The sequence below is a fragment of the Pipistrellus kuhlii genome, unplaced genomic scaffold, assembly GCF_014108245.1.
Source record: "Pipistrellus kuhlii isolate mPipKuh1 unplaced genomic scaffold, mPipKuh1.p scaffold_m20_p_2, whole genome shotgun sequence".
In the NCBI taxonomy this organism is placed as follows: domain Eukaryota; kingdom Metazoa; phylum Chordata; class Mammalia; order Chiroptera; family Vespertilionidae; genus Pipistrellus; species Pipistrellus kuhlii.
The window spans coordinates 73087845-73111136 of NW_023425515.1; the positions used below are offsets into that span (position 1 = coordinate 73087845).

At 41.2% G+C, this 23292-nt stretch overlaps 1 protein-coding gene and 1 pseudogene across 2 annotated transcripts in view; one reads left to right on the forward strand and one right to left on the reverse strand.

The window, feature by feature from the left end:
• CRYBG3 (crystallin beta-gamma domain containing 3) overlaps window positions 1–23292 on the reverse strand; it is a 122806-nt gene that overhangs the window by 80648 nt on the left and 18866 nt on the right. For both annotated transcript variants that reach the window (XM_036444614.2, XM_036444615.2), the window contains exon 2: window positions 19910–19976. In XM_036444614.2, coding sequence (XP_036300507.1) covers window positions 19910–19976 — 67 coding nt within the window. The remainder of the gene's footprint in view (window positions 1–19909; window positions 19977–23292) is intronic.
• LOC118722741 lies at window positions 18940–19604 on the forward strand (annotated as a pseudogene).

Consider the following 23292-nt stretch of genomic DNA (forward strand, 5'->3'; position numbering starts at 1 on the left):
ATGACGAAGGAGTTGATCTTCAAGAAGGCGACAGCATCGTCATTATAATGTTATTTGTTCACCTCGTTCCCTGTTTTAATCCAAACTCGAAAGTAGTTTAAAGGAGTGTTCCACTGACCACTAATAAAACTTAGCGTATGAGAGGCTGAGAAATGTATAGAGCCCATTAGCCAGGAAACTAATTTTGAGCAAACAATATTTTAAGTTTGTTCCCACCCTGGGTGTCAGGATTTTTTGAGTAAATACATAGCATTTTTCTCTGTGTAAGGACCTTAACATAATGTGTGAGTCACTACATTTAGAATATCACCAGCCGTCTGAGGTCACTAAAAGTCTCACCTTTTACTGGTTTCAACTGGAACTTGGTCCCACTGCTCTCTCTTTCCAGCCAGCCTCTGTCATTATGGAGCCCACACTGTAACTAGCTGTGCTCTCCCCTCACACAAACTGTACAAACAGCCTCTCTGGGTGGCAGGGCAAGATATGCTGGGTGATATTGGAAAATGCTCATGTGTATGCAAGATACACATTTTTGTCCTTTATTCCCTTTAATTCCACCACAATATTTCTCCCTGAGCCAAATGAACTAACACTATTATACCAATAGAACCGTAATTTTTTTGTTATAAATAGTGTGAATGGCTGCTCATCCTGGGTAGCTACTCATTACGTCATAAATACAGAGTAGGACAAAGTCAGGCTTACAGTTGTTCATGTGGGAAATAATACAATAATTAATAAATAATAGTACAAGAGTAAACTGTACTCACAACTGTAAACCTACTTTTTAAAAAAATATATACTTGATTTTTTTTTTTTTTTTTTTTTATAGAGAGGAAGAGAAAGGGATAGAGAGAAACATTGATGATAGAGAATCATTGCTCGGCTGCCTCTTGCACACTCCCTACTGGGGATGTGGCCCCAACCAAGGTGCATGTCCTTGACCGGAATCGAACCTGGGACCTTTCAGTCTGCAGGCTGACACTCTATCTACTGAGCCAAACCGGTTTTGGCTGTAAACCTACTTTTGCCGAGCCCTATATTCTTTAAAAGCTTTAGAGATTCACAAAGTCTTTTAAAATTGGGGCAATGGTTTTTAAAAGGGAGAATTAAGAGAACAAGGAGATTACATTTTTTTAACTATCAATAAAATCTCAAGACAAATAATTACTGTCTAAAAGATTATTTATTTCACTGCCTAAATTATTTTCACTTGACAATTCCTTTCAAAGTATAATAGATTAGTTTCTAAACTGTGATAGAGAAAACACTGGTTTCTCTTTCCCCTAAACTTTTAGCTTCTTTGCTTTTCCAGAATTCCTATATCGTAAGTTTACTACAGAGAACTTTTTTCCAGTTTCCTAAAATGTCTTAGTTGCTTAGTCTTCAATGATCTTATGAGAAATTTTTATCAATAACTAAAATCCCCTCAACCAAAAAGTTCTAAATCTAAATTTAGAAACAAAAACTAGCCTAAAAGAGTACTGTTGTTCCAAGTAAACACAATACATTATTTATGTAATTAAAAATTTTAAGTTTGATCTGAAACAGCTGCTCACTGCCCTCCGCTTAGACAACAATGAAGTTCAGCCTGCCACCAGCCAGGGCCAGTGTCGCCTGCCAACAGGGCTGTCTGCCATTGTTCCGAAGAGTGAGTGGAATAAAAGCACTTGGGATTCAAGCAAACACTAGTGAAACATTGATTCCAATTGTTCTCAAAGATGTCGGCATTCTGCAAATAAAATATAAAAGCTACCGTTGAAGGCATATGTATCTTAGGAATTTAAAATGTTTTCCTTCCTATTCCATATATTGTAATGTAATGCCACCAGGTCCAAATTCACCTGTTCTCTTTGCTTTGTGCCCAATGCAAGGAAATACAGTCATTTATTTATCTCCTCATTTGAAGTTTCTCCAGCTACCCTATTTTAATAAACCCCTCTACTCTGAAATTGCCCATCTCCGCTCTCTGCTTTATTTTTATTTGTTCTTGCTAGTATCAAATACTTACACATATTACTTAATACCTGGTGTCTTCCTCTAGAATGTATTAGGTCTAGTAATAATTAATGTCGTTTTATAATACTTTTTAAATCGAATTTATTTAAACAATACAACAAAATTTAATCAACAATATAGTTGCCGTTGTTTTCTACTACTTGTGCCCAACGCTCAGGAAGCATTTTAATCCCTCTGTTGAAAAATTCTTGTGATTTTGATGCAAAAAATTCGGTCAATGCATTTTTGAGGCATTCTTCATTATTAAATTTTTTTCCAAGAAGAAAGTTTTACAAAGAACGAAACAAATGGTAATCGGAAGGGGCAATATCAGGAGAATATGCAGGTTGAGGGAGAACTTCCCATTCCAACTGGCGCAGTTTTTCAGCAGTGATTCTTGCAGTATGCGGTCGTTCGTGTGAAGAATTACGCCCTTCCAATTAATCAGCGCGGGTTCTTTTTCTCTTAAAGCTTGGGCTAACCTTTCCAATTGGGCACTATACACTGCACTTGTAATGGTTTGGGTAGATGGTAAAAGTTCATAATGAAGAATTCCTTTAAAATTCCACCAAACACACAACATCACTTTTTTCGCATGCAAGTCAGGTTTTGGCGTGGGCTGCGGAGCCTCATTTTTGTCCAACCATTGAGGCCGCCTTTTCAAATTAACATACAGCACCCATTCTTCATCTCTGGTAACAATTTGCTCTAAAAACAGCAAACGGTTTTGATGAGAGAGGAGCGAACTGCAAATTGTGACTCTTTGATTATGGTTGTTGTTGGTCAACTCATGAGGAACCCATTTTCCAAACTTTTGGACTTTGCCAAGTGCATGCAATTGATTGGAAATTGTTTTTTGTGAACAATTTAAAGTTGTCGCAAGCTCTTGTTGGGTAATTTGAGGATTTTGCACCAAAAGAGCTTGAAGAGCTTCTTGATCAAAATTGGACACACGGCCTCGACCACTCTTGTCATCTAACGAAAAATTTCCCTCGCGAAATTTCTCAAACCAACGCTGGCATTTTCTGGCGCTAACTGCATCTTGACCAAGAGTACTACAGATGTTTTTTGCAGCCTCACTTGGTTTTCTTCCTAATAGGAACTCGTAAAGCATGCAGTGCAGAATATGCTCTTCATCCGCCATCTTCTTAGCCCTAGTTTTGCAACAAAAACCAAACCAAACACAAACTTTTTCAAGCAAAACTTGTTAACTTCACACGTTCTGTAGATACCACATGTTTGAAGGTTATGTCAATACAAGTCAACACCAAGCAAGATTTTAAATGAATGTTTAAAAACGACATTAATTATTACTAGACCCCTAAAAGCCACAAGGGCAAGGAATTTTGTCTGTTTCAATCAGGCAGTATTTCTAATACCTTGAAACGTACCTGACAATAAGAGTCAAAAATGCTCAAATATTTGTTGGATTAATAAATGAAGGAAAGAAGAGTATAGAGAAGCCCCAGGAATGCAGGAGAGAAAAAGTCCTAACAGCTCAGGAATTTGTGAGCACAGCCCCAAACTCAGGGTGGTAAGCAGTGAGTAAGTAGCAAGGAGACAGGAACAGCCCACAAATGGAATGGAACACGTTTGAGAAATGTTTTTTATTTATTTATTTATCTATTTATCTATCTATCTATTTATTTATTTATTTATTTATTTATTTATTTATTTATTTATTTATATATTTTATTGATTTTGTACAGAGGAAGGGAGAGAGATAGAGTTAGAAACATCGATGAGAGAGAATCATCGATCAGCTGCCTCTTGCACACCCCCTACTGGGGATGTGCCCGCAACCAAGGTACATGCCCTTGACCTGAATCAAACCCGGGACCCTTCAGTCCCCAAGCCGACGCTCTATCCATTGAACCAAACCGGTTTCGGCGAGAAATGTTTTTAACCAGAAAAAAATGAAAGACATAAGATGACAGTTTAAAATTCAAGTCACAAAAAATGGCTTTTTGTTCCTGTTTTGTGGATGAGTTCTATAGCTGTTGGAGGGAGTGACTGCTGTGTAAAAAAGAAGGATGAGAGGTTCCAGAAAGAAAAGCAGAGGTAATGAGAGAGACCACTATGGTCTCTAACACTTTTTTCAGTATTACAATATATATATTTTAACTAAATTTATTGGGGTGACACTGGTTAATAAAATTATAGGTTTCAAGGGTACAGTTCTGTGATACGTCACCTGAACATCACATCGTGTATCTAATTCTACTTGTAATAAAGGGACAGTATTAGCTTTGCAGAACAGGGACATTTCCTTTTCCAAGTAAAGCAGTAAGAAAGTGGCTAAAGACAGCAATATGTAAGCAGAAAAGACAAAGACGATGAGAAAGGTCTGACAGTGGCCCTGGCCTCAGTGAGGTGAGAGGAGAGATGAGGAGCTAGAGGAGAGACGACACAGCGGCGGAGCTGGGGCCCAGAGAAGACCTGGAAGAGTGTTTCTGGGAAATGCAACGCCAGGCTGAGAGCAGGTGTGCCAAGCAGCAGTTAAGGTCAGTGTAAACTTTGAAGTATTCACTCATTTAATAATGAACAGCAAGACACTATTCTAGGTGCTTAGATGCAGCAGTAAGAAAATACGCCAACGCCCTGCTTTCACAGAGCCTCCATCCATTCCAGTGACGTAAGAACTGATTTGTGGGTCCAACTGGCATCTGTCTGTCACCTCTCCTATTAGCCTCTAGCAGGTGGCAGGTGCTATACAGGGAACAAGGACAAGAAGGTCAAGGGATTAAGAGTGTCATCAAGGAAAGAGCATGTTGTGTGGAAAACAGGGAGGGGCCAGGTGACTTCCTTTACTGTTTCAAGTACTGGCTTGGTCATCCCTAAAGCTCTACCTTCATGTCCACAGTAAGGATGATCTTTCAGAACACCCTAACCCAGTTCCCAGCGCCCTCAGCTCTAATGACCTCCACTTCCACTGTGCCTCTGCTTCCCCTTTGGCCAACCCATATCCGTGCCCATAACCACTCTCACCTCTGACCCTCATGTGCAGGCATTCCTATGCCCACAGCCTCTCCTTGTCCCAGCTCTCCTGCCCACTGTCCAGGTGTACCCACCAGTTCTCCTGCCTCTTCACACCGTCTGTCCTTTCTTACCCTGTCCCTTCCAGTTCCTACAAATGTTCTTACCTTCTCTATCCAAACATCCAATTTGAGGCCAATAACCTCAAAGCCTCTTTTATTTGTCCCTTGGTCATCCCCACCCAGAAAAATTCCAGTTTGATCTTTTCCATATGAGTGACTGAGCCTTGCTTTAGAAACCCACAGGAATATGCACAGCTATGCAGATTTAGACTGCCAGCAATTCACAATTTACAGCCCTGCTGGAAACCAGTCTGCAACCTTCCCCCATTCTCCACAGCAGCTATTTTTAACCTCTCCCACATCCCTTACGCTACCTCCTCCACTGGCCCACTCTCTTGCTCAGCACAGGGTCCTACCTTCTGTTTCATGGAGACACTCCCTCCAGCTCTGACTCCACCTCCCCCCTACCTGCACCACAGCTGCAGCACCTGTAAGTCCTTCGCTCACCCTCACAACGAAGGGGGAAGGACTCCTCACTACGGCTAATTCCTCCACCATGGCACCACTTCATAATCCTTCCTGTCTGCTCAGGAACCCGAGTTCAGCATGTGCCCCTCCGTAAACCCACCATGCAGCTTCCCTCTCTTCACTGCCAACCTACCTAAACAGGAGTTAGCAGCCCTCGCCATCTTCTTTCCCTTCCCTCCCTGTCACTCTTCAAGCCCCAGAGTTCTGGCTTCCTCTTCAACGTGCTGTGACCATGATCTCTCTCAGAGACACTGCCCCACTTGATAACTCAATGACGTTATTTTTCGGTCCTGGTTTTACATGATGTGTTTACAGAATGTGAGACTGATTCTCTTCCTGAAAACTAGCTTTCCTTTGGCTCCTACATCATCACTCTGTTCTTCCTTATACTCTATCTCCTTCAAGTTCGCATTCTTCCAGCCATCCCTTATATATCGTGCTTCTCTGATCTCCAGCCCGGTCCTGACTTACCTTCATGATCTTCTCATGAAATCTCATTTCCCAGATCTGGTTAATCAGATGATTCCCAGACCTGTATTCCCAGCTCAGACTGTGCATCTAGCTATCAACCAGTCTTCCATAGCCACCTGCATGGAACCTCAAACTCAGTCCCTCCCAAATGGACCGTGACCACGATATGTCTCTCTTCTTCCATTTTCTGCAAAGTACAACATTCCGCCGAGACCGGTTTGGCTCAATGGATAGAGCGTTGGCTTGGGGACTGAGGGACCCGGGTTCGATTCTGGACAAGGGCATGTACCTTGGCTGCGGGCATATCCCCAGTAGGGGGTGTGCAAGAGGCAGCTGATCGATGACTCTCTCTCATCGATGTTTCTAGCTCTCTATCTCTCTCTCTTCCTCTCTGTACAAAATCAATAAAATATATATATATAAAGTACAACATTCCCATTAGTTAAGTAAGTCAGATAGAACATCAGGACACTATGCCCTGTCCCCCAGAAGACTGCCAGCAGGGACTTAACGTGTTTCCTTGTTTCCACTCCCACAATCTAACTCCAGACAAAGGCCAGAGAGATCGTTTAGAATTCCAATGTGACCATCCTAAAGGCCTCAGGAGCCCTCAGGATAAAATCAAACTCCCAACACAGCATCCAAGGTCTCAGTGGATCTAGCTCCTGTGCTTGCCGATTTCATCTCTTGTACCTCACTATGCCTGCATGTCTAATGCCATCACATGCACTCTTATTCATTCTCTCCCCCCGCACCCCGCTCTGCCCTCTTTCCTCCCCTTCCACTCTGACCATAGCATGGTTGTGCACATGCTATTCCTACTGCTGACACCACTTCTCTCTCACCCTCGTTGACTGGGAAATTCCTACTACAACGCAAGTTTTTCAGAACGGAAAATGCCTAGATATGATCTTCCAATGGTCATCCTGAAGATCTTTTGATTTCCCTGCCGCCACCATAAGGTGAAGGCAACAACTTCACATGCTTTCATCATGAATAGTAATATTACCTACAATTGTTAACAGTTACTAAAATCTGTTATTCGTATATAAAAACCAGCTGCTTATTAGATAATTCTAGTTTGTTTTTTAAGACATCTGGCTTCAACACATTGGCAAATTTGTTAATAACTGAAATTCTACCATCAAGAGTTGAAATTTCCTCAATTTTGAGGTAAGTTTTCCCCCCCAAATTATATCTATTTTTATTCCTTATTTACATTTTGTTTTTCTATGAAAATAAGAAGTTAAATTAGTCTCATACTTCAATTTCCTAATGTCATGTTATCCCATGATAATATTGTTACGCTCAGACTTCGTGATCCCCAAGGACCACCAGGGAGCCGAGTCCGATGCAATAAACAAAAGAGCCTTTTCCATGCTAGCATGGGCTCTGTCCCACTCATGCTGGCAGCATGGCGGGAGAGCGAATTTTGCCCAGTCCAGGGGTTTTACTTCGGTCAGTGGTGATGTCACTGCCTCGGCTAACCTTGATTGGTTGGGTGAGGGCTAGGGTTCAATTACAGAATGGAGGATAACTCCGCCCTGCCTCACAGTGGAGTCAGGAGCCCATTTGAGGTAAGTTTTTATCAATTTATTATTACTGTACTGATATCTTAAATTACCTATAGTTTATGTAGTGTTAAATTTTGGAATAAAAATTACTCTTTATTTACCTTTATCATAATGAATTTGATTTGCAGTTGGTTGTCTGGTTAATTCCATAGAGAATACCAACATATTTGCCGCAAAAAATTTTTCAGTAAGTGGATTTTACCACTAATATTAATGAGCTATTTATCCCCCCCCTTCTGTTAAATAATTTTGCTTTGAAAGAAAACATTATCATTTTATCACATAACTATTTTTCACTAAAAAATTAGAACAGGTAAGCAGATTGGCCATCACCTATTTTGCCCTAAGTGGTTATCATTTCACATAATGAATAAGTTTCGTGCAACTTGTATGTCATAACACCAGTGTTGTGATCAGTGCTGAGATGCCACAGTAATTTGTTACAAAATTAGTTAAAGAGGTAAAATCTCACTTTTTAAAATGCTGTAGAATGGAATCAAGGTGATATATATATATATATATATGGTGTTACTTTCAATTTTTCACTTCCATGTAATTTCCGATAAGATGACACAGTTATATATTGTGTGCTAAATAAGCACCCTTAGCCCCAGGTGACCCAGGACACTCATCTATCATATGTGTCAGGGGAAGATAACAGGTAGAAACTGCTGATCTAAGAAAGAAAAGTCTGAGCTACTTGTAGCAATGGGTATGGAAAGAAGGGCTGCTGATGGGCCTTGGCACAAGGGAAGGGAGAAAAAGTTGTAGAATCATTCCCAGATGTGAAGATTGAGTAACTCATGGCACACGTTAGCAGGATAGGGAATTCAGAAAAAAAAGAAAATTAAGATGAAATACATGAAATTCAGGTTTTTTAGTATGTCCAATCTCATATCCAGTAATGAGCTCAGAAAGGCCAATCCACAAATTGGTTCTATCTCCCTGAAGCTCAGGAGTGGACGGACAGATACGAGCACAGTCATAGGCCAGTGGTCGGCAAACTCATTAGTCAACAGAGCAGCAGACAACGGCTCTCGAGCCGCATGTGGCTTGTGAGCCGCAGTTTGCCGACCACTATCATAGGCTAAGTAGTAGGTACCAACCAAATCTCTAAGGGCAGGTATGGAAGGTGAGAAGAGAAAGGAACAAAATCACATAATAGGGAAAAGCCATTCCTTCATGTTACGGTATAAAGATTTCTCCAACAAAAACACTGGGCCAGAATAAGAGATGTTTTTAATTCTATGTGAGCTTTTTTGAGTCCTCTTTAATGTTCTCAATGCCTGGCATTCATAGAGGTAAATTTATTCCCAGAAATCTAGAGTTTGTGCATGACTCATCTAGTTTCCTCTTTGATAAGGGACTCCATCATATCACCAAGTAGGACCACTCTAGGCCTATGATAGGCTGGTGCTGCTGCAAATCAAAACCAGGTACCCTACAATATATCCAACACCCCCAAGTCCAAGATATCAAGGCCCCAGACTGGCACCAGCCACACTGACAGGATGAAGCCCTGGCCGTCCCCTCGCCATCTGAACCGCAGTGACACAGTGCAATCTGCACCTCAGGCATCCTGACAGCACTCAGACTGTACAAACTTTGGATTCTAGCTAAAGTTCGATATGTATACCTTCTCGCATGCCTTCTTTTCAAATATTACAGAGAATCAATGTTTCTAATAGCTGATTTCTATACTGTTCATCCAGAAAAAATCAGTACCACCCTCAAGCAAAGAGTTACTGCTAAGTTTCAGCCAGACTTTCTATGGCAAGAAGACAGCTTGTTCCTGAGTTCCTACTTCTCAGGCACAGTGCATTGTTACCTCAATTAATTCAACAACATTCCTAGGAAATGAGGACTGAGCACCTTCCATTACAGATCAGCAAACCAAAGTTCAGAGAGGTTGAGTATATTTTTCATTGTTACAAAGCTGCCACCTGACATATCTGGCATTTTAGCCCACATATGTCAGATTCCAAAGACTGTGCTCTTCCCATGAGAGTACATTAAATGTTTAACCTGCTCCAAAAGTGCTATGGTTGGCGGAGGCAGAGAATAGTGGCTGACGTGGGGCTCCAGGCAACTCATTCCTATCAGAACCAGGGCAGCTCTGCTTGAATCTGTTTATACACAGAATTCTAAGAATTTGTAGTTGAAAATAATTTTACAATAAATATGTTTTTATTGATTTTTGAGAGAGAGGAAAGGAGATGAAGGGAGGGTGGAGAAGTGGGAGGAAGGGAGGGGGGCGGGGGGGGGGGGGGAGAGAGAGAGAGAGAGAGAGAGAGAGAGAGAGAGAGAGAGATTGATTGATTGACTGCCTCCTGCACACCCCCTAATCCAGGTGTGTGCCCTGACTGGGAATTGAACCAGTGACTTCCTGTTGCATGGGACAGTGCTCGATGAACTGAGCCACACTGGCCAGAGCTATAATTGAAAAAAAACTTTTTAAAGTGTTTGTGTGCTTGAAAAAAGAAACAAAAAATCTCTGTATTAAATTGATGTCATATTGCTGCTATTATATCTGTATCATTGAGAAAAATAACAGCAAGCACTTATTAAGGTCATAATTAATTTTTAAAAATTAGTTAACAAATTTTCCCCTAACCAAGAGAACATTTAATACATTTAATTTGACTTCGTTTCACCTCTGGCTGACAAAAAGTTGAAAAGGACCAATAAGGAAAGAAGAGTTATACAAATCAAAATATGAACAGATGCATACATTAAATATGTTCATCTTACTAAACAGTATTGTATTCTCAACACAGGCATTAATTTAAAGAACAATTAGTGACTATTTTTCCTCGGTGAGATGATCTTGAACTACAATTCTATTTTTATTCTGTATTAATTTATTTTAATTTTTAAATATATTTTTATTTATTTCAGAGAGGAAGGCAGAAGGAAAGAGAGAGCAGCATCTATGATGAGAGAATCATCCATTAGCTGCCTCCTGCACACCCACTACTGAGGATCGTACCCACAACCCAGGCATGTGACCGGACTGGGATTTGACTGCAACCACTGAACCATATCAGTCAGGCATATTTTTATATATCAATAAACAGCGGCAATAAAAAAAAAGTATGTAATTCTTTGCAGTAAGTGACTTATGGGAAGATAAAACATAAGTGTTATGAATCATAAATTTCTAACAGTAATGTGCACTAGATTGATATCCCTTGATGATCCATCCATAGAAACACTGCAGGCATATCAACCACTGGTTTTCATAAGGCGCCAGAACCTTCACAAAGCTGTATGATTAGTTATGGGCAATAATTCTAAAGTGGGATGAGAGTTAAATTTCATATAAAGCAGATGCCAAGCTATTGAGAATAAACCTAATCATTATCAATTTGGTTAGGTCTGTATTGGAAAATCTATAACCTATGGTCCAGATTTAATTCACTTTATTTAGCTCATGACTCATTTCTGAAAACCAACTTACTGCCACAGTTCTTTTAATTTTTCAATAGGATTTCCTTTTGACAAATTTAGTTTATGAACATATCTTAAAAATTATGTTAAAAAATGGGACACATGATGGTATAGAACTGCATCTGAATTCTCTTGCCTCCCCTACAGTGCGAGTTTTGTCAAGTGACAACCTGAGATTCACTTTCTTCCACTATAAAAAGAGATAAAAATTCTGATTAACACTATAAGTAAACCACACATATTATTTTCTTATCAAAATACTCTAAAATGATAATAAGCTATAAGTACAAAGAAAGGAAGAGAGTAGATATTGGCAGATAAGAAATTTATTAAAAGGTTTAGAAGGCAAAGGCAGATGGAATCCAGTAACTGACCAATGAACGCCTCCACTCTAGTGTCTGCAACAGGGACTCTGATCATACACCAAACAGTCCACCCAGAGACAACCTGAAATAGCTCATTACCGAGGACACTAAGCCCTCTGAAGGCAGTGTGAGAGGTGGGTTAAAAGTAAAGTGTGTGGATGAATCCCTCCAGATGAAGTATGTGAGCCCAGTTCTTCCTTATCTCAGGCAGTTTAACAATCCTCCATACCTTCCATCACTTCTGCCTCCCAACCAAATATCCTATCTAATAATAGAATAATATGCAAATTAACCATCACTTCGCAACAAAAATGGCGGCCCCCACTGCCACAAGATGGCAGCGCCCAGTCCTCTCAGCCCCGCTGCTGGAGTGTCCGGCCTGTCCGCAGAAGCAGCGAGGCTGGAAGAGCCACTGGAGGGGGCAGATCCAGTCTCCCAGCTCCACCACTGCTGCAGTGTCTGGGCCTGTTAGCCTCGTTGAGGTTGGGGGTGACCAAGCAGTGAGGCTTGATCCGCCCCCAGACACGGCAGACAGAGCCCAGACAGCAGGGCTTGGGGGCTTCCTTAGCGGCTACAGTGGAGAAGCCCCAGGCCCTGCAGACAGAGCCCAGACAGCGGGGCTTGGGGGCTTCCTTAGCGTGGGGACAGTGGGGAAGACCCAGGCCCAGCAGTGAGAGCCAGGACAGCAGGGCATGGGGGCTTCCTTCGTGCTGCAGTGGCAGGGAAGTCCCCCGACATGGCAGACCGAGCCCAGAGAGCAGGGCTTGGGGGCTTCCTTAGCAAGGTGGCAGCAGGAACACCCCCAGGCCCCACAGATAGAACCTGGACAACAGGGAACGGGGGCTTCCTTAGTGTGTTGGTGTCAGCAAAGCCCTCAGGCCTGGCAGACAGAGCACACTGCAGGGCATTGAGGCTTCCTTCGCATGGTGCATGGTGAGGCAGGCAGAGAATGGATAGCAGGGCATGGGGGATTCATCTCCATGGCTGCAGTGAAACCTCTAGGCCCGCAGAGAGCAGAGAACCACGGGGAGTGGGCCCGAGCCATCAGTAGGACATCCCTGAGAGCTTCTGGATTGTAGAGGGTGCAGGTTGGGCTGAAGGACCCCCGTGCATAAATTTCGTGCACTGGGCCTTTAATATACATTATATATTAGAGGAATTGTGTGGCCCCGCCCATCCATGTGCCCCGCCTTGACACCTAACTTCATCCAGAGTTGGAGGGCACCTGGCCCCACCCTGACCCCTCTGGCCTTCTCTGGCTGCTACAAGCCCTGCCTTTGGTCCTGCAAGTTGCATCATGATGGTCCCGCCTCCTCCTGGTGCCTCCGTGCTTCTGCCCTGTCTACGGAGCAAGGCAACAGCTTTGCCCTGCCATGCACATAGCCTCCTGCTGAATGGTTGTTACGGTATGAGGGCGTCATGACCATTAGCATATTAGCTCTTTATTATATAGGATATATATATGCAAATTAACCATATATATATATATATATATATATATATATATACACACACACACACACACACACACACACACACACAGAGAGAGAGAGAGAGAGAGAGAGAGAGAGAGAGAGAGAGAGAGAGGGAGAACACCTCTGAAGATACTGAGACTTTGGGGCAGACTGGATTTGAGATATCAAAAGCCATCTGTATGGAAATGGCTGAAATGCTGACATTCAATTCTAGAGTTCAAGAGGGATGATGGGTAGAGATCTAAGAGCCAAAAGATGAAGCAGTGACATTCTAAAATATTACTTTAGAAGATTGACATTGAGGAGGGCTGAGGGTCTTAGAGAAACATCTACATGAACAGAAAATTAGCCAGAAGAGAATCAGTGAAGGAAACGGCCAGAGGCAGGAACTGAAACCAGAAAGTACAATATCATGGAAGCAAAGATAAAAAAGAAAATTTATGGAAAGGAAGCAAGACTTGGGAAATCAAGTGTTCCAATTGATGAAATAAGAACTTAAGAAAAAGTCATGGAGAGACCGGCCAGCTGATGTGGCTTGGTGGTTGAGTGCCAACCTATGAAACAGGAGGTCAGGACATATGCCCAGGTTTGGGGCTTGATCTCCAGTAGGTGGCATATAGGAGGCAGCCAATTAACGATTCTCTCTCACCATTGATGTTTCTATCTCTCTTCTCCTCTTCCTTTCTCTCTGAAATCAATAAAATAAATAAATAAATATTTTATTTTTATTTTTATTTTTTAAAGAAAAAGCCATTGAATGTGGTTAACAAGAAGCCACCAGATCCATGGAATAACCTTAACTCATTTAACAACTACTTGAGTATATATAACAAATGTGCCAGGACAGTACTAGGTTTCCCATACCTGAGGAAAAGGGGAAAGGGGATTGTAGAGGGTGCAGGTTGGGCTGAACTAGGGGACTAGGGGAAAGGCAGGAGTCAGAAAGCATTAAGAAGACATTAAAGTCCGGCCAGTGTGGCTCATTGGTCAAACACTGAACCAGGAGGTCATGGTTCGATTCCCGCTTAGGGCACGTGGCTGGGTTTCAGGCTGGATCCCCAATAGGGGGCATGCAGGAGATAGCCAATCAATGATTCTCTCATCATTGATGTCTTTATGCCTCTCTCCCTCTCTCTTCCTCTCTCTGAAATCAATAAACACACACACACACACACACATATATTTCTTTCAAAAAACAGTATAATCTCAGACACTCATGTATAAATATTTTCAGGATAGATCACCTAGAGCAAGGGAAACAAAGGAAAAAATTAACAAGTGGGACTAAACTAAAAAGCTTCTTCACAGCAAAAGAACCCATGAACAAAATGAAAATAGAACCTACTGATAGGAAAACATATTTGCCAAAGATACATCTGAAAAGGGTATAATTAAAAAAATATACAAAGAAGTTATATACCTCATAACCAGGAAGACAAACAATCCAATTAAAAAATGGGCAAAGGACCTGAATAGACACTTCTCCAAAGAGGACATACAGATGCTAATGGACACATGAAAATAGGCTCAAGGTCACCAATCATCAGAGAGATACAAATTAAAACTACAATGAGGTATCACTTCATACCTGCCATCAACAAATCAACAAATGTTAAGTGTTGACCAGGATATGGAGAAAAGGGAACCCTAGGATGTCACTGGTGGTAGAAATGCAGACCGATACAGCCACTGTGGAAAAGAGTAGGGAGATTCCTCAAAATATTGAAAATGGATCTGGTGTTTGATTCAACAATCCCACTTCTGGGAGTATTATCTAATAAAAAAGTAATATGCAAATTGACCATCACTCCAATACACAAGATGGCTGTCCCCATGAGGTCAAAGATGGCTGCCCCATGTGGATACAAGATGGCCACCACAAGATGGCCAGCAGGGACCAGGAAGGGACCAAGGCCTGCAAGGGAGGGCAGTTGGGGGCAATCAAGCCTGCAGAGGAGGGCAATTAGGGGTGATCAGGCCAACAGAGGGAAGTTGGGGGCGACCAAGCCTGCAGGGAAGGACAGTTAAGGGGGACTCAGGCCTGCAGAAGAGAGCAATTGGGGGGGGACTAGGCCTGCAGGGGAGGGAAGTTGGAGTGATCAAGCCTGCAGGGGAGGGCAGTTAGGGGCGATGAGGCTGGCAGGAGAGGGCAGTTGGGAGTGACCAGGCCTACAGGGAGGGCAGTTAGGGGCAATCGGGCTGACAGTGGAGCAGTTAGGTGTCGATCAGGCTGGCAGGGGAGTGGTTAGGGAATGATCAGGCTGGCAGGCAGAAACAATTAGGGGCAATCAGGAAGGCAGGCAGGCGAGCAGTTGGGAACCAGCAGTCCTGGATTGTGAGAGGGATGTCTGACTGCCCACTTAGGCCCAATGCTACCATGATCGGGTCTAAACGGGCAGTCGGACATCCCTGGAGGGTTCCCAGATTGGAGAGGGTGCAGGCTGGTCTGAGGGACACCGCCCCCCTTCCCCATGCATGAATTTCGAGCACAGGGCCTCTAGTATATCATAAGAAACCCAAAACACCAATAAGAAAGACTATATGCATCCCTACGTTCACAGCAGTGCAATTTATAATAGCTATGATCTAGAAACAGCCCAAGTGCCCATGAGTAGATGAGTGGATAAAAAAGCTGAGGTACATGTACACAATGGAGTAATTTGTGGCTATAAAAAAGAAGGACCTCTTACACTTTTATATAACAGGGATGAATTTGAAGACTATTATGCTAAATGAAATAAGTCAGAGAAAGACGAGTATCATATGATCTCACGTATATGTAGAATCTAAAGAATAAAATAAACTAATCAACAAAATAAGTCCAGAGGTATGGATGTATGGAACAGAACAACCAATCTCAAAGGGGGAGGGATTTGGGAGAAGAGGGCACAGGAAGAGATTAACCAAAGAACATATGTGCACATATGCATCACTCATGGACACACAGACAATAGCGTGGGGAAGGCCTGGGGTAGAGCAGGGGTTGGGTGGAGTAGGGCAAAAAGAGAGAACATGGGAAACATCTGTGATTCTGGCAACAACAAAATAAAAATAAAATAGCACCATAAAAGATTAAAAAAGAACAAGCATTAAGAATTAAATAGTGGAGGCTGGGTAGAGAGAAAAAAGAATTAGACAGTGATTAAGACCAACTGTCATAAGAAATGTTTGGGTAACAGGTAGGAATGAAGAAGAAAAAAATAGACTGGAAAAAAAAACCCAGACCCCTAAAATGAAAAACAAAACAAAACACCAAACAAACAATAAAACCCACCACAGAAGAATTGTGTTTTATATATTTAGAAAGAAATAGAAGAAGCCAGTGAAGATGGAGGGATGCATGCAGTCAAGGCAAGGCTCAAGAGAAGGCAGGAATTATGTGAACAATACTGCTTGTGGGGTCTTCAGGGAGTGTAGCCTCGGAAGGGAGAAAGGGATGACTATTCCTCTGATGTAGGTAGAAGGGAGCAGAGCTTTAAAACCTGTCCCTCTTTTAAATAACAGTAGACATGAAAGCAGCAAGAGTCTAAAGCTGCAACAGAAGGTTGTAGAACCCACAGAGAAGTAAAGGTAGAATGCAGACTACATGTAAGTTTTGCCAACTAGATACAAAAACCTAATATAAAAAATATTCATATTACAGTGGAATGCCAGGTGCAAGTGTAACAACTAGCTCTAATGTTAGCAAAACAGCAAATACGTATAGTCACACACTGAATAACAGTGCTGCAGTCAACAATGGACTGCATTTACTATAGTGATTCTGTAAAATAATAATGGAGCTGAAAATTCCTATCACCTGGCATTGTAGCCCTCACTGTAGGGCAATATATTACTCATGTTTGTGGTGATGCTGCTGTAAGCTTTGCCAGTTGTATAAAAGTACAGCATAAACAATTATGTACAGCACATAAAACTTGATAATAAATGACGAGGCTATTGGCTTATGTACTTACTATACTTTTTATTGTTGTTTTAGAGTGCATTCTTTCTTCTCATTTAAGAAAAGGTGGCTGTAAACAAGGATGTCATGGCCTTGGACAGGTAGCTCAGTTGGTTAGAGCACGGTCCTGGTATGACAGGTTGTGGATTCAATCTCCAGTCTGGGAGGGCACACACATAAAACAGCCAGCAAGTGCAAAAATAAGTAGAACAACAAAACAATGTTTCTGTTTCTCTCTCTCCCTTCCTCTCTCTCTAAATCAATATTTACAAAAACAGAGTGTGTCATATTATGCTGGCAGCAATCTCATGTGGTATTTACATATCCTGATTACATAATCTTGGATAGACCTTGATTTAATCTTATGTCTTGTATAGTAACATGCTGTTCAGGTTTGTAGCCTAGAAGAATAGGCTATGCCATTTAGCCTAGGTGTGCAATAGGCTGCTATCCAGGTTTGTGTAAGTGCACTTTGTGATGTTCGTACGATGACACAACCGCCTAATGATGCATTTTTTAGAATGTATCTGCCATTAAGTGGTGCACGACTGTATAGCATATAAGTGACTAAAAATGGAATGATGTCCGGAGATGATGCATGGGCCAAATGCTCGGGCTACCCCCGTGAGAGTGCCATGGAGCCTGTTCTATTACAGGCTTGCTGGACTGCCCGGGTATCAGTAATCTTACAGGCCTCAAACGATAAAGAGAAACAGACTCATCACTGTTAGTCATATTTACTTGGGGCCCAGATCCCACATTGAACTGTCCTGGGCACTCAAAACAAGATATTAAGAAGGGACAGGAAAGACTATAATCATGGAGGCCTTGCCCCTATATTCAACCACCATATGTACTTACTGAATCCACAGAGATTTGGCTTTCTTGATGAAATTTGTAGGTGGAAAGTAGCACTACTAGAAATTAATGTCTGAAGGCCAAGTTTGAAGACTGAAGTTTTTTACAGTGAGATTAGAGCTGAAGTAGTACACTCTCCATTACAGGCTGAGTAGAGAAACAAGCAGACACCAAGAGGAGAGAAGGGAACAAGACAGGAAGGTTTGGTGAAGGTCAAAAGTGGGGACACAGCGGAAACCGGTTTGGCTCAGTGGATAGAGCATCGGCCTGTGGACTGAAGGGTCCCGGGTTCAATTCCAGTCAAGGGCATGTACCTTGGTTGCAGGCACATCCCCAGTAGGGGGTATGCAAGAGGCAACTGATCGATGATTCTCTCATCGATGTTTCTAACTCTCTATCCCTCTCTCTTCCTCTCTGTAAAAAATCAATAAAATATATATTTAACAAAAAAAAAAAAAAAGAGTGGGGACACAGGCTATGAGGAGGGATTAAGAGATGGAATGACAAGAGCTGGTAGCCAAAGAAATTTCAAAGTTTGAGATCTCACAAGTAACACCTCCTGTAAAGCCATTTAAGGGCAAGGTTGCATGTATAGCATTGGAAGTGAGAATTTTGAATTTGAAGTGAGACTTTTGAAAAGGTGAGAAAGAAAGCTATAGAGTCTGTGCAGTGATAAACCAGCAGGTTGGCTAACAAATGACTGCAAGAGGGGAGAGGGGAGATGTTATAAAACCTGGGGACAGGATTTTGTAGCCAAACTCACAAAGGAACGAAGAAAGATAAGGGAAGCAAGGTGATCCTGATTTATTCTTTCATTAAAGTTCTAAAAAATAAACACCCAGATATTGATTTTTTTTTCTTTCAAATAATATTTATATTGCTTACAATGATGGGGAAGGCAGGACTAAAGAACGAAAACAACTTTATCTTGACCATATCTATTGCATTTGGACCTTACATAATGTTTAAGAGAGCCCACGTCCGTAATGAAGAATTCAGATTACTTTCTGGTCCTTCCACTGACCTCACTAAGCTACCCTAAAATCCCTGGAAAATGACTTTCTCCTTGCCTGACTGTCACAAATCATATATGACCAAATATATCATTACATTCTAATGACATGTGAGAACATGTTGTTAACTTCTACCCTCAAAAGCATCTTTAGTTGTCAGCAGCATTTGAGAAAACACAACATAAATAAAAAATCTCCCTAAAGAAAGAGGCTGTGGAGATCCAAGATGGCGGCCAGCAGGAGGCTGATGAAGGAGCTTGAAGAAATCCGAAAATGTGGAATGACATAACATCCAGGTTGATGAAGCTAATTTATTGATTTGGCAAGGGATATTGTTCCTGACAACCCTCCATATGATAAGGGGGCCTTCAGAATCAAAATCAACTTTTCAGCAGAACACCCATTCAAACCACCGAAGATCACATTTAAAACAAAGATCTATCACCCCAACATCGATGAAAAGGGACAGGTCTGTCTGCCAGTAATTAGTGCTGAAAACTGGAAGCCAGTAACGAAAACTGACCAAGTAATCCAGGCTCTCATACCACTGGTGAGTGACCCCAGCCTGAGCACCCCCTTCGGGCTGACTTCGCTGAAGAATACTCTAAGGACCGTAAAAAAATCAGTAAGAATGCTGAAGAGTTTACAAAGAAATATGAGGAAAAGCGACCTGTGGACTAAAATCTGCCATGATTTATTCCAGCAAATGTGAGCAGAGACCCCGAGCATTGCATTCAGACACCCCGCTAAGCAGGATTCTGTGGAAAATTGACATGGCCACCACCTGGCGTTTGCTTGTGGCCGTTACTAACTTTCTACAGTTTTCTTAATCAAAAGTGGTCTTAGGTAACCTGTAAATGAAGGATTAAAAATTTAAGATGTTCTAAAAAAGAAAGAAAGAAAGAAAGAAAGAGGCTGTGATTCAATTTACAGATTAGAAAACTAAGGCTGAAGGCTACACAACCGGTTAGTGGCGGAGCTGGGATAAGAACCCCCCACTCTTTCAACTCCCTCAGTTCCCTTCTCCCCCCACCTTTATCCCCACCCAGATGCAAATGTCTGGTAGAGCTGGGTTGGATTTCCACATAAAGTACTTTTTTTGGATTATAAAATGAGATGACAGAATTTAAAAGTAAGAATGAGCATAAATTAAGAAAAATATTTGCTTGATATAAAACATGTATTTAAAACTATACCTTTACTGCTTCTGATGAAAGTACATTTTCCTTTTTCTGACTTGTACTCATGGGCTCATTTTCAACACTGAAAAATAAAAACCACAGTTTCTTTTGAAATAGAGAATTACTAAAATCAGACAGTTTCTGTGTTGAAAGAAAACACTGAAAGGTTCTTTATGTGCAATGCTCAAAAGATTCATATATAAATTGTTATACTAAGAATATGTTGATTTGAATCTCTACACTTGAAAAACACATTCAAATATGCTCCTCCAGAAAAGGTGAAGGAAAAGATGTACCAATCGCCAGTTATAAACACAGTCACAGGGATGTAAAGTGCAGCACAGGGATATAGTCAATACGATTGTGATTACTGTGTGTGGTATCAGAGGGCTACTAGATTTATTGGGGGATCACTGTGTAAGGTACATAAATGTCTAACCAATATGCTGTACACCTGAAAATAATAATATTGTTTATCAACTGTAATTTAAATTTAAAAAAATGCTCATCCAGGCTTCAAAATTTTTGTGAGTCCATTGTGTGTTCTTATGTTGATAATCAGCATCAAAGGAATGAGCACCAATGTATAACTATCATAATCTTGGAAAGAATAGCACTCTTTGCTTTTATTTATATTAAGGCTCTCCATAGCTTGATTTTTTTTGAATGCCTACGCCAAGTGTTATTTGAAATAAATTTCTACTCAGGTTTTTATAATCATGTGGGGTCACCTAGTGAGGCTGCGGACTACTCAAAACAGATGCAGGTCTATCTATCCCCGATGTGCCCCAGGTGGCTCCCGAAGGATCTGATTCTCCAAATAGTCCATTTTAATTGTCTTGCTTGGAATACTTTCACAGATGCCCTTTCAAATAGCATAATAAACTACTGTGGCTATTAAGCACATGTACACTTTAGGTCTAAACATTTGTATCTCTAAGATTATATGTTATCTTATTTTCATATTTTTATTACCCTAGACAAATTAAGTGGCTCCACTCTTGAGAGTATCTGGGGATTGATATGCTGGGAACTGTGCTTGGCCTGGAGGGTATAAGAACAAGTAGGTCAGGGGCTTTGTAAAACTTGGTCTGATACACAAACTAATAATACAGTTTGGTACAAGTTTTAACTGCTGAATGAACAAAATGCTATGGACCACAGAGGAATCAGGAACAACTGTGTCTTCAGTGAAGTGCCCACAGAGGAGGTACAAAGGCAGGGGGTAATACAGAACATGGCATTTTTTGAAAACCATGTTTTGTTTGTTTGTTTTTAATATAAAACTGGAGCACAGGGACTCGTGATAGGCTAGAGAAGAGACTGAGACCAGAGGTTAGTGGATGCCAGACTTTGAAGAACCTGCCTGACCTGTGACAAAATGTGACCTTTGTCCTACTAGCACTCAGGCAGGGACAAGCCTAAAGCAGGGGAGTGAGAGAACTGGAAAACCACGGAATCCTGGGGCTTGGTGGAGAGGGGATGGAAAGGAGGTGGCAACAGCTCAGATCAGATAAAGGCCACACAATGCAGATGGAATGGAGGGAGAGGATGCAATTTATGCTCCTTAGCTTTCCCACCCATAAACTCCAGGTCAGTTTGCAGAGTCAGGGAACAAATGGTAGTGATAAAAACAAAACAAAACAAAGAAAAGTTAGGATGATCATGAACACCTGGAAAATATAACGGATTAAACCGTCATTGGGTCTATAGACGCTCTGTAGGGATAGATGGGCTAAAAATATACAGCTATGCTCTGAACTTTTTAAAAAGTCAGTAAGAAAAGCAAGCATGTAAACAAGATAAAGATAAGAACTGTGTGTTAACATAAGGAAATCCTACAGGAAAAAACAGAGACAAAAGTAGAAAACAAAATAATATTGTACAATACAGAATTGAGACCTATATTCATATGCATAACTATAAAGTAAGAATGTCTAAATAGTTATTTTTACAGAAAATGGATTCTTATCTCTGTTTTCTATTTTATTAGCCTTATCTTTTGCCACGGTTGTTTACAATTCATTTAAAAAAAATTAAATGTCAATCAATACTGGTCTACTTGAGCTAAAATAAAAGAGATTGGCAAAGTACATGTAAAAAGAGCATATTTTAAAGATTTGGGACATAATTTAAAAAATAATACTGACCTTGATGATATAAGTGTACTATCTAACTAGAAGCAATTTTATACAACATACCTAAAATCTACCTATACATGCAACAAGCATTTCAGTCTCCTAGTTTCTGCTTTCAGATTCCTGAAATTCTGCTTATCTAGAGTATTTACAGGGCTTTCTAGAAACTTAGTGCCTTGGTGAGATTGTAAATGAAATGGTAAAAATTTATTTCCAATACAAATGCTCTGCAGAAAGGGCAGCTTTGGGACCCCGGGCTAAGGCAGAACCTAGTATTTTCAAGTAGCTGTAATTACTTCCATGCTGAGAACATACACCAAATAGCAGAAAACCACTGCTGTAGGTCAGCACATAAGTTACCCTCTACTGAGCCAATAGCTGAAGAATTTAAAGTAAAAAATCACCCAAAGAAGTTAATACCTGACACTTCAGAAAACTTTCTGAAACTTAAATTGTTTATAAGTTTCACGAATCTTATTGCTAAACCAAAGTTTCAAAATGTGTTGAGTTTTAAAGCAAACAACACATTTTAAAATTTTGCATTAGCTATACAAATCACTGGTTCCACCCTACCCGGTGCTCAATGGTTAGTGTGCTGGCCAGCGGACTGAAGGGTCTTGGGCTCTACTCTGGTCAAGGACACATACCTCGGTTGCAGGATCGATCCCTGGCCCCAGTTGGGGCATGTGCAGGAGGCAACCAATTGATGTGTATGTCTCATGGATATTTCTTCTCTGTGCCTCTTCCCCTCCCTTCCACTCTCTCTAAAAATCAATGGGAAAAATATCCTCAGGTGAGGATTAAAAGGAAGACAAATTAAAAACCACTGGTTTAATTAGAGCTTCTCCACTTCTTTCCTAGATTATGAGAGTCCCTTCCAACCTGCTTTCTGGCATGTTCTGGACTGTCCCACTTCAACCCATTCTTCCTGTTAATCTGATCATTACACTCTGCCATTCAAAAAACCCTTCAACAAGTCTCTACCAGTTGATGAATAAAATGAAGTCCTTAGATACTGTTAGTTACTCATGATGTGGCTCACAGAACCCCTCCCCCATTCTTAGAATATGCCAAACTCACATGCCAGTAAGCCACTTTCTTCTCCTGCGACAACCTGACCCACCCTGTCCAACTCTTAACCCTCTACAATTCACAAGTTAGTTCTATTTTACTCTTTTTATACTCTTACTACCTCTCATACATACATTTCTGCTCTTTTAAACCCCCACCACACACTCACACACATATAACGGGTTTAGT